The sequence below is a fragment of the Malaclemys terrapin genome, chromosome 3 (genome assembly GCF_027887155.1).
Source record: "Malaclemys terrapin pileata isolate rMalTer1 chromosome 3, rMalTer1.hap1, whole genome shotgun sequence".
NCBI lineage: Eukaryota > Metazoa > Chordata > Testudines > Emydidae > Malaclemys > Malaclemys terrapin.
Window position 1 is genome coordinate 202094425 of NC_071507.1, and position 12696 is coordinate 202107120.

Sequence of the window (12696 nt, forward strand, 5' to 3'; positions counted from 1 at the left end):
TCTGCTCCCTGTCCCCTGACTGCCCCCTCCTGGGACCCCTGCTCCTAACTGCCCTCCAGAACCCCACCCCCTACCTAAGCCTCCGTGTTCCTTATCCCCTAACTGCCCCTTCCTAAGACCTCTCTCCCTAACTGCCCCCCAGAACCCTACCCCCTACCTGTACCCTGACTGCCCAAAACCTTATCCACCCTCCCCCAGAAAGTCGGCCCCGAACTCCCGACCCCCCCCCGCTCCTTATCCCCTAACTGCCCCCTCCTGAGACCCCCACCTGTACCCTGACTGCCCAAAACCTTACACCCCCAACCCGCAGACAGCCCCCCCCGAACTCCCAAATACCCCCCCCGCTCCTTGTCTCCTAACTGCCCCCTCCTGAGACCCCCCCCACCTGTACCCTGACTACCCAAAACCTTATACCCCCAACCCCCAGACAGCCCCCCCCGAACTCCTGACCCATCCAACCCTCCCCCCTGCTCCCTGTCTCTTGACTCCCCCCCCCCCCCCAACCTCCCTGCCACTTCTCTGGCCCCCGGCCCCCTTACTGTGCTGCAGAGCAGCGCGCTCGACAGCGTGGGAGGGGAGCAGGCTCGGAGCTCCACCCGAAGGGCCTGCGATCTGTGAGTGCAGGGAGGGCGGGGGAGGGCGGGAGGGAGGGAGAAGAGGGGAGTGGTGTCAAGTTTCAGGAGGGAGGAGGGGGGGAAGTGCAGCTCTGGCTCTGGCTTTTGGAGCACCGGCTGCTTTGTAAGCGCGCGCACGCTCTGCATGGGGGGGGGGGGGAGGGGAAGTCCGGACATTGACAAATTCCCCCCGGACGCTATTTTTAACCCGAAAAAGCCGGACATGTCCGGGGGAATCCGGACGAATGGTAACCCTACTTTAAAGAACACAGAGGTTGGGTAGGTCAGGAGAAGAGTGAGACACACAGGAAGCTTGGGAAGAAGGAAGGAAAGACATGGATCAGTCAAGGTGAAAGTACTAGTAGTTGAGCTGGGGAGAAGACTCCATGTTTCAGAACCCAACGGTCCACAGCAGAAGGACCTGGTTGGTCCCAGAGGCTCTGACACCAGCCCAAAGAATGCCCTGGTGAAGAACCTGAGGCAGGGAAATGAGTATAGCTTTTTTTTATTTTTGTATGGATCTGTGTATTTCTTGTATGATTCAGTAAAGAGCAGCAGCGTTCGAGAACTCTGCGCAAAGTGTCTATTATATGTCACAACTACTACGCGTCCCCTGAGAGGGTTGAACGGTAACCCAGAAGGCTCACACTTTTGGTGTGGTTTTGGGAAGCGGAGTGTTTAAGCTACAAGGGGAGTCTGTGGTGTCTCAGCATTGGTTCCAGGCGCTGGGTAGTGGATGGCGAGGTCACAGCTCTCTGGAGGGAGTGTTAGAGGATCTGTGCTCCAAGAGTATGCGTAGGGAATCTCAAGATTAGAACAGTGCCTGGGCTCTGTTCAGACTCTGGAGGCTTAAAACACATCTGGGGATCAAGAAGGTTGGATTTCTCCTCATAGCAGCTGGTGAGGTGACCAGATTTGTGACAGGGGGAAAAGCGGAATAATCTGCAGGTGCCAAGATTAACTACAGGCGCGCCCCCCCCCCAGGGGGGAGGGGGGCGGAGGCAGAACTTGAGGCCCTGCAGGTCAGTGTCCTGACAATAGGTCAGAGGACTAAAGGGAACTGGAAGAGAGACTGAAATCTCAAACTCAAAGCTGGAAGTGAGTTGCTGTTACTGTTTCACTTGCTGTCACTCGGTGAAGAGACTGGAACTGAAGACCCCAGGTGGGGCAGAAGACTTTTTGGTTCCCTGTGTGTGTTTTAATACTGATGAAGGACATTAAGGACACATGGCCCAAAAGGGGTGGGACTCTAGAGGGAGGTAGCCAGAGGGCCAAGTACCTCACTACACGAGAGAGATGACTCCATCACAAGAGGGTTCTCCAGGACAGAGAGACGACAACGCCATAAGGCAGTGCTCTGGGATGGGGAGCCCCATAACAGGCATCTAGCACATTTAGAAATCTGGCTCTCTGTGTCTCAATTCTTTACCTATAAAATAGGAACACTAGCACTACCCTACCTCACAGAGGTGTTGTGAGAAAAAAATACATTAGAAGTTTCTGAGGTGCTCAGATACTACAGTAATGAGAGATGAAAACCTTAAACAGCAGAGCCAGGAATAAGAGATGAGGCATTTCTCTGGTTCCAGAACTGGGAATGAAAAAAACAACTAATAAAATCAGAATCTGAACTTTTGGGGCCTCAAAAAAGACTTGTATTTGAATTGCAGGCGATGGTTCTAGCCAGTTTTACTTTAACCTTCCATAACTCGAGTGCAAAAAAACACAGTAGCACTTGCATGCAAGTAAGCAGCATCCAACATCAAGAGTTCAAACTGGGAGACAAGAGGTTTCCTTTCATAATTTTATCAGTGGGCACAGGTGTCAGCCTTAAAGGAAAGCTGCAGTGTAACCCAAAAGATAGCTCTTAAAAGCAGTGGTTAAACTATGTATCCAATGCCGCAGCCCTTTCTCATGTGAGTAGTCCCACTGCAGTGCTGAGGTCACTGGGAGTACTCATACAAGCACTGCAAGAGTAGGCCCCTAGTGCCTGAAATACAATAAAGATGGATTATTAATAAACAGAAAGATGCATTGGCAGGTTAGGATTCAGCCAATTCAAGTCAAGTAAAAACACCTGGAAATTAGACGGTTTTGAAGGTTTGTGGGGTTTTTACATGGTTTTTGATTAATACAAGAAGTTGGTTAAAACCAACCATGAAATCAACTGAAACATTTAAAAATAAATAGAAAATATTTTAGAACGCCCCGATTTTCAACGATGTCCTGTCAGGGTTCAAGTAGGGAAGCACAATTCTTCACCATGAAAATGGCAGCCCCAACTGACTATCATCAACCCCTTTCTCTGAATGGTACTTCTGAGGCAGAGCAACCACTGTGTCTGAAATCTCTTGAAATGTCATTCCTTTACAGTATTTAGTCAAATATAATACCTCCCTGGGGCTTAATAACACCGGTTATGACAAATCACTGCAGTTTTCCTTTAAAGGTCACCTGTTCAGCAACTTGTCTGCTTTCATAATCCATATTTCTCACATTAGACTAAGCCAGTGGATCTCAAACTGCTAGCTCTTTATGGTGGTCATCTGAGTAAGAGTCACAGTGGAGGGACTGAAGTGTAAGAGAGGGCCTCTTAAGGACTCCGTCCTTCATAAAGTGTCTGAACCGCAGTCACTGAAGGAATCCCATTGTCTTCAATGGACTTTGCATCAGACCCACATGGACCCAGGTAGAGAACCTGACCCTATTGAATCAGACCTAGCTGATTCCATTGGCTCAGACCCCACTGGAGAACCAGTGGACTAGGTAAAAAAAAAAAAAAAAACACAAATAGGGAGGAGACACACTCACTTTGTTCCTGCTTCCCATAGGCCAATTTGGCATCTACCAATTTAACAGCATGCAGAAGACTGGGTTCTAAAACAATATACTGTATATATGTACAAAATTACAAAAAAAAAAATACCAACAAGCACGCCCATATATAACCCCCTTTGACTGCACCACCTGCCCCTTTATCAACCAGGCTCACGTTGAACCGGGAGGAAACAACACCTTCCTGGTCACATGAACTGATTTTACAAAGAAAGTGTAGTCAATCATATGGTCCTTAAAAATACACCAGGCTTGTTTCTGCCTTGCCCATGGGTTGAGGTCTGCAGTTTATGGCCTATGATTATCAAAAACGCAGCAAAAAGTCCAATGACCCCCTTCCCACCCACGCCCATTAATACAAAACCCTCAACTCTGACTGCAGCCGAGTTATGCACAACATGGACCACATGGCTGGTGTGTAGCTGCCATTTTGTATTTACAAACAAAACAGACTTCACAGCGCCAGGATTCTCTGCACAACAGAGTGTAGCACTTGAATGGCTTTAGTGACAGGGGCATTCCTTGCCCTGTTAAGAGAAACCACGGCTCCTTAGTGACTATGCCAGAGCACTTTTGTGACACCCACTGAGTTCAACATGATCAAAATGGCACACTCCGGGGGCAGTGTCCCAGTCAACCCTCACTGCTAGCATCGCATACCGTACTGGGTTCAATTATGGAAACAACCACTGACTCCCCAAGACACAAAATGGGGACGTATGGAACAAAATTCTTTGCCTTTGTGCTCCAAGGCCACACAGTGAGATGGACGGAGACATTGACACTAGCATCCTGGTCGCCAGGGTCCTGTCCATGCAGGGCCAAACTTCCACAGGACAGCTCACTGTGCCATGGGATGCACTCTGCTGCTCCTCACAGCAGCTGCAATGTGTGTGCTGGTATTGTGGCTGGACTGCACTTGCTGCCAAGTGGCTTTTCACAGCTCAGACAGTAGATTGGGCACTTCCTACATGTGGTTGATCAGTCATGAGAGCAAAGACCAAAAACAATAAAAATTGGACCTGACTGCTAGTGGTGAATTAAATGGTGCTCTTCTCCAAAATCAGAGGGGCCTCTGGATCTTTCCCTCCAGCTCTCCCAACCCCTCCCCCGGCAATTCCAGAAAGACTCCTTGGGCTTGATTCTTCTCTTATTTAAACCTGTGCAAGTCAGGAGTAACTCCCCTGAAGTTACACTGCTATAAGTGAGAATCAGGCAAACAGGGACAAATTCTACCCCATGAGGACGGTAAACTGTACACAAAGACAGATCAAACCAGAAACATTTGAATCATGTAAAGAGAATATGAATTTTTAAAAAACGAAAGCCAGAAAGCTGGGTTCAGACATCTTTCACACTTCAGAATTTCGTAACATACCTATCTATGATGCTCATTCAGCAAATGACATAAGCACGTGCTTATCTTTAAGCATGCAAATAATCCCAACTCCTTCAGCATGTACTTTAGTCCCACTGATTTCAACAGAATGTAAAAATGTATGTAAGCATTTTGCTGAACTGGGGCCTAAATTTGTGTGTGTCCATCCTTTTTAGTCCTCTTGGGTTAACAATATTGATCCTGCCAACTTTGCAGAAAGCTACATCAGGTTTCAAAATAAAAACCCATTCCCTGTAGTTTAAAAGAGACACTGTTAGATCCAAAATTTCTGTTTTTCAAAGAAATAAGTTGTTTTCATGAATCTAAGATAAACAAATTTTTTTGTTTAATTTAAAAAAAAAATTGCAATTAAAATATAAAAATATATGTAGATGTATATTTTAAGATTTCAACATTGCTGATGCAGATGTATCAGAACACATAAAAACCAGGAAGTGAAACTGACCAGAGACATAGCAAGTCCAGCTTTACTGTCAGAGCTGAGAGCTGTAAAAAGTAAACACAGTATCATTGGTAAAAAGCAAAGGAAAGAATTTTAAATTCCTCCCATTCCAATAATTTAAGGTGTTACTAGTAAAGCATGAACATCATTTTCCTTTTTTGAACTATGATTATTCTTCTGACCGTGTCCCTTTAAACAACAGCAGACTTCGAGCTTTCTAGCCAGTCAAGTAACAGAGAGAGATGATCCTCACCTCCTTATCCCAGCTACTGACCTGAAAGTTCAGTAGACTTTACTGTTGAGCTGGGAGATCAGTAAAAAGTTCTTTGGTCCCTGGACCACCAAATAACAAGTCTCCTGTGAACACCAAGCAACCAGCTCTCTTTCTTTCCTTCCCTATTTTTACTATAAAATGGGAGTTTAGTTTTGTTTTTAAAAACATTTGTAAAAAACCCACAGAAAGTGTAAAAAATTAATAAATCCAGCTGACATACAATATACAGAACTTGGAATTTACATGCAGCTCTTGAGATCTCTGCTGAAGCCACAGGAGATAGATACCTCCAAGTTTCCTGTGCCCTGGTTGCAGTAATGACCAACTTTGGGTGCTCTCGGCTGAGACAGAGAGAGAGAAATTCAATACTCTTGAAACGTTCATGTGCTCAATCCAGGAACCGCTGGCAGGCCTTTTTCCACCGGCAGGCCGTGCACCACTGATCTCGGTGCTCAATTCCATACACTTTACGGCATTTCTTGGCTTCGCCACGGACTTTTCTGCAGCATAACAAAAATAACCCAGAGGGTGACATCGTTATTAAAGCGTTACAGAGCTCAGGGGAGAAAAGAGCATGTGCGACGTAATGCAAGGTTGAGCTAAACCTCAGGAGGAAGCCGCAGTGTGAACAAAGCATTAGACATTCACAGTAGACAGCAATCCTGCAATAGCAGAGGGCTGGGCTGAACCCACTGTACCATCTCTTTCCTATGGGGCAGCTTCTAGAATTCTAAGGGCTTGTCTGCACTTGAAATGTTACAACACCGCAGCTGCACCTACACCGCTAGAGCACTTCAGTCTAGACACCACATATGCTGGCAGGAGGGAACCTCCCGTAGGTGTAGGTAATCCATCTCCCTGAGAGGCAGTAGCTAGGTCGACGCAAGAATTCTTCTGTTGACCTAGCACTGCCTACACTGGGGGTTAGGTCAGCTTAACTGTGGCTACGTCTACACTTGCAGATGTAGAGCGCTGGGAGTTGAACCAGCCCTCTGAGACAGCAGCAGGGAAAGCGCTGCAGTGTGTTCACACGGTGCTCCTTGTGACTGTGGAGCACGTCCACATTAGCAGCTCTTGCAACGCCACAGAGAGCAGTGCATTGTGGTAGCTATCCCAGTGTGCAAGTGGCTGCAGCGTGCTGTGGAAAGGGTTTGCAAAGCATGGGGGGCAGCATGTGTCAGCATGCTATCTTGTAAGTTCAGACAGTGGCAGGGGGAAGCCGGACATCGACCCCCACCCCTCTCTCACACAAACACACGCACGCACACCTCTGCAGCAGGAGCATTCCACAGTAATGGTTTGCTTTTTGTCCCGGAGCAGACAAGCATGCCGGCTGTCAGAAACGGAGCTTTAAAAGGGAATATCCGCATTCCTGCAGCCGAGTTCAAAACAATGACCTGAGTGGCCACTTGACTTCAGGGGATTATGGGATGCTTCCGGAGGCTAATCACAGCGCAGTAATGCAACACGTCGTCCACACTGACACCCTGGCGCTCCAGCCTGGGCGCAGCAAGCTCTATGCTTCTCGTGGAGGTGGATTACCAGGAGCGCTCCAGCCGCGGAGTCCGGGCGCTCTAAGTGCCTTGCCAGCGTGGACACCTCAGGAGTTAGGGCGCCCGGGGCTGATTTAATGCGCTCTAACTTGCAAGTGTAAACAAGGCCTGAGTCTCTCAAGGGTGTGGATTTTTCACACCCCTGAGTGACGTAGCTGGGTTGACCTAACTTTTTGCTGTAGACCAGGCCTACGTCAAAGTCCAAGGAAAGTGGAAATTCAAACCAAAGGGTTTCCTTCTTTTCAGCAATACTAGTCATCTCCATAGCACCATTATTAGAATTCTAATACAGAGGAAGGCTGGTCTTATCGTTAAGGTACTGGACTGAGATTCACGAGATAGAGGGTCAATTCCCAGCTCTGCCACAGACTCCATGTGTGATCCATGGCAAACCACTTGATCTGTGTTATGAACTCCCATTTGTAAAATGGGGATACCACCACTTCCTTTCTCCCACACTTCATTTCTCTTGTCTATTTAAATCATAAGCTCTTTGGGTCTCTTACTATGTGTATTATAGACAATGCCTATGTATAATAGGGGTCTTCACTGATCTTAGTTGGGGCAATAATTCAAATACATAATAATACCCGCTTTCATTCTGAAGAGTCACAAAGCAGCAGACAAACTACATACACCTCTACCCCGATATAACACGACCCAATATAACACGAATTCGGATAGGACGCGGTAACGCAGCTCTCCAGGGGGGCGGGGCTGTGCACTCCGGCGGATCAAAGCAAGTTCGATATAACACGGTTTCACCTATAACGCGGTAAGATTTTTTGGCTCCCGAGGACAGCGTTATATCAGGGTAGAGGTGTACAGAGTTCAGTCATCCACCATTGAAATGCAGTCACCTCTGGGGTGGAGCGTGGCAGCTGCTCTGTACCAGCAGTGCTACACAAGAGTTTTTAGGAGGAGAAATGAAGAATAGTGTTCCCAGTTATTAGGTATTTAGGCAAAGCTATTACATGCAGACAGCAAAGAGGAAGAAGTTGCCAAGTGTACAACAGCTTGCTGGATTGAAGGGACACACTGGAACAGATATGGGCCTGACATAAATTAGCAGGGTGGGAAAGTCTGATGGCTTCACCTGAAGGCTAGTCTCCAGAAATCAGAGAACCAAAGTATGGTACAGTGGAGGTCCGTTATTTATATACTGCCACACATAGCTCAAGGCCAGAGCTGGGGCTGGCAGAAAGTACATCATCATTTCCCTTTCTTAAACAGGAACAAGATGGAAGGGGGCAGAGGACAGCAACTGACCCCTCAGGTTTGGGGCCCCAGAGCAACAGGAGCCTTCTGGGATGGGGATAGGAGATACTGAGGCTCCTGCAGGAGATTCTCACACAGCTTTTGAAATATGGACGGGTCAGCTCTGGGCTTTGCTGAGGAAGGCCCCCAGGATAATCCTGGACTATACAGGAATGCACCTGGTCTCCTGAACGTGTGAAGGCTTCTTGGGTTTCGGGTGTTTTCTCAGGAACATGGGGCAATTCCCCTGCAGGGCACTAACCTACTCAGGGGATCACGAGTGTAGATCCCTGCCCAACGTAGAGCTTTGCTGGTGTGACAGCACCAGGCCTATCACCTGGATGCACATTAGACATGTGTGGGCTACTCTGTTAATGTCTTGTACAACCCAACCTTTTTAGCCTTGAAGACACCTATTCAGGCAAAAGCCCCAGCAAGGAGGCTATGCAGGCTGGAAGGGTGATGAGGCTTTAACCAATACAAAATAGCCACAGGAGAAGATTATATGCCTCTAAAACATCCCCATCAACATCTCACCATCCTAGATCACCCAGTCCCTGAGCATCAATGATTTCTACAGTGCCCAAAAGCATGCTGGGCACCTCAGAGGAACATATCAAAAGACAAGGTGCTGATGCCAGTTTCCAAGCTAACCGGGGACATGACACAGGAAGGACAAGGTCTGTAGTGAGGTCACAGGATGACCCAGTTTGGGTATGTGCACATCTGGAGGTTTCATTACCTATCATTCTTATTATTTTAATTCACGCTTCTTTAAGCCAGATAGTCAAGAGAGTTCAAAGGGAGGCTCCGGAGCCACGAGAGGCTGGTGGCTTGGTTAGCAGGGACTGGTAGAGGTTGCATGGAAGAGGCTTAGGAAATACAAGGCTGTCCTCCTGTGCAGAGTGGAGGAGATAGGAGGAAACTTGGTAGGAGACAAGGCCAGAGATCTGGGCTAGGGCAGAAGTGAGTCAATAATAGTTGGCCCCTGGACAGCACTTTCTCTCTGGGGATCTCAAAGAACTCTGGGGACATTATTTGTGTTACCACAGCTACTCATGGAGCAGCACCCCACAGTGCAAGGTGCCGTACAAACACAGAACAAAGATGGCCGCTGCCACAAACCGCTTAGCCTCACTAAGTTGCTGGGGAAAATATTATTATTATCCTCATTCAGGAGATGGGGAAACTGAGGCACAGAGCGGTTAAGTGATTTGCCCAGGATCACAGAGAGTCTGTCGCACAGTTGGGAAGAGAACCCAGGTCTTCAGTCCCATGTTTCCCCCAAAAGGAGAGTTACAACCATCTTTCATACCACCAAAAGACTTTCAAACAAGAAGTTTTTCCATCTAAAAACTCTCATCACCTAAAGGCAACAAGGGATGTGGTTAAAAGGAGAGCCTCACTTGATACTTTTACATTTCAAACACTTTAACTGCTTTTCCTTTTTTGTGTGCATCTTTAATAAAAGGTTAAAAGGATGTTTAAATGGTGTGTCTGCCATGGTACTAAGTCTCTCTACCAAACCCCGAACCTCGTTTAACACTGTTTCATGTTGGTCAGTGACAGGGTCACGTTAACACCTTTGACTCTTTGGGCCCATACAGCCCACCTAAATTAATACAACACCACCACAACAGCATCCTTCCTCCCTCACTGTCCCATCTGCAATGGTGTAACCACACCCGACTGTCCTTGTGCAGGATGTGGTATCTGCTCATTACTTTCTATGCTAACACTCTCCTCCAACAGTACCAGGGCAGCATGGTCCCCTCCCTGCTTCCCCTTCCTGCGAACTCTTACCTGGTGCCACTGGGAGCCCTGGGAGGAGACGCGACGATCAGGTGTGACTTCAGCATTGGTGTTGGCTGTTGGTGTTCACTGAAGCTCAGTGATCTGCTTCGAACCTGCACATGAGAATCAATTCCAGATCTATGAGTCATCACACACATCAGACAGAGTTCGCTCTCTGCTGAGGAGGTCTGTCCAGTCAGACGGATCCAGCCCAGCCTCTATAAACAATAGCCCATGGAGACTGATTTTACTGCGTGCGTAAAGCAGCACAGAGAACAGATATGTTCTTGCATAGCTCAACCCATGGGATGCCATGTCCTCTGAGTCGGTGGCAATGCACAGATCTCCCCTCAGACAGCACATAAGCTTCAGGGAGTGACAAAGGCTAAACCAGGTTCTCTTTAAAACTCCCACTCCCTATGCCCTCTCACCCCCACTCTATCACCCTTTCAAAGGTGCTGTGCAATTAACCGTGTAAAGAAAAAAGAGCCACGCAAGCAGGACTCACTGGGGAGAGAGAAGGGATGGTGGAGGTGGCAGCAGCCCAGCTGATGCTGGTGAATATGTGTGGTGACACCGGAATCTGAATTGATGGCAAGGCCTGTAGAAGGAAAGGAGAGCAAAGGTTAGTGGTTTAATGTTAACCCTTCAGAGGCAGTGTTGGTAACTGTAAGGATAGGGGAGCCAGGACTCCTGGGTTCCATCTGACTATCACTGGCTCACTGGGTGAATTGGCCAAACACCTTAACTCCCGAGCCTCAATACCCCTCCTCCCTGACTCTTGTGCTCTTAACCACGCAGCCTGCATGTTCTCTTAATGGAGTTTTTAAAGGATGTTTCTTAGGTCAATTCCTTAACCTGGAACGATGTCACTAGGTCCCACCAGAACACCTTCTCCAGGACCCTTACAAGGTCTGCGGAAGAGGGCACCTGATCTGCCAGCCACAGGAGCTGTGGGATACCAGCCTTCAGAGCCCCTGCTCCAGCACAGACTCTGCGCTGCACTGGGCAGACACCTAGCACAGCTGCTGGCCTGCTACAGAGCCCAGAGGCAGAGTCCCCCACCCTTAGCAGGGCTACACCTTCAGTTCACTTTTCAGCATGCAGCCTCGGCACCCATATGCGCACAGCAACCCTCCTTACGATTATTTATTTGTATTATGGTAGTGCCTAGAGACCCCAGCCAAGATCAGGGCCTTATTGTGGTAGGTACATACATACACATATACAGCACAAAGCAGCCCCAGCCCTGAAGATAGGCACTAAAGAGACAAGACAAAAGGGGAGGAGAGGAAAGATTATCCTCATTGTACAGATGGGAACCAAGGCACGCAATTAGGGGTAACATTTCCAAAAGTGATTTAGAAGCCTAAGTCCCATTTTTACGACAGACTTCAGCTCTGAACGGCAATGAAATTTAAACTCCCAAGTCATTTAGGGCACTTTTGAAATTTTTACCCTTAAATGACTTGCCCAAGGACTCTGTGGCAGAGTCTAGAATTGAGCCCTGATCTCCCCAGTCCCAGTCTAGTGCCATGACTATGGGGCAACCCTTCCTCTCCAACCTTAACTGCTCTCTTTCTGTGCAAGGGGTACTGCTCACGCACTGCAGGCTGCTTTCTTTCCTTCCAAACAAGCTGCCCCAGGGCACTGAGAAACGTTTCCCCCTGAAGCAGATTTCTCCAAGGTAGTTACACAAATTTCAATTTCAGCCCCCAACTGATTGGGCTGTGGGGCTAGTCAGAAAAATGTTACAAGATTCCCTGCCCCTCCCACATACCCCCATATGTATCCCCCACCCCCTTACTTCAAACAACAGGATACATTTTTTTTCTTCAGACTTTCCACACAACCCAGTTTCCCGTCAGGCAGAGACCACGCCTGAAAGGTGAAAGCGACTGAAGCCAGGGAGTTACAGTGGAAATGCTTATGCATTGTCCCCTCTGTAACACAGGGATATCCTGGGCTGTAAGGCCTGGTCTACACAGTTTTTCACCACTATTACTTGGTTGGGTAGGGGTGTGATTTTTTTTTTAACCTATGTAGTTATACCAGTACAAGCCCTAGCGTGCAAATAGATATAAGGTGCCATATATCAGTAGAGCGTATTCCCCTCCCCATACAGGAATAAGCTACACCAGTCTAAACACGCCTACACTCATAACACCATAAGCAATAGGACAGTTGTATCGCTTTAACTAAACGGATATAAAGAGGTACCCTTGTATGTGTGTGTAGAGAAGGCCTAACAGTTTTAGCAGGGAACTGCAAGTGATGCAGTTACATCGGATCCCCATGCTGCCCACGTATTTAAAGGCATTTGAACTGGGACTCCTAATACCCAAGACGTGCAAGGATCTGGTATAGTTACATTCCTGGTTGTGTTTTATTTGCATACATAGGGACGTGCTGCATACCACCAAGCTGGCTAATTACAGGGTGGCTGGAAACTAGAGTGCTCATAGCAAGAGAATGACTGCGTTATATAGGCTGGCGAAAGAAATCCACTAATCATTTAAACAAAGAGT

The 12696-nt window shown here is 47.7% G+C and overlaps 1 protein-coding gene across 3 annotated transcripts in view; it reads right to left on the reverse strand.

The window, feature by feature from the left end:
- Positions 1 to 767: 767 nt before the first annotated feature.
- ZNF395 (zinc finger protein 395) overlaps positions 768 to 12696 on the reverse strand; it is a 47217-nt gene continuing 35288 nt past the window's right edge. For all 3 annotated transcript variants that reach the window (XM_054023894.1, XM_054023893.1, XM_054023895.1), the window contains exons 8-10: positions 10677 to 10769; positions 10178 to 10281; positions 768 to 6064 (exon numbers count right to left, since the gene is read on the reverse strand). In XM_054023894.1, coding sequence (XP_053879869.1) covers positions 5953 to 6064; positions 10178 to 10281; positions 10677 to 10769 — 309 coding nt within the window. In that variant the 3' untranslated portion in view covers positions 768 to 5952. The remainder of the gene's footprint in view (positions 6065 to 10177; positions 10282 to 10676; positions 10770 to 12696) is intronic.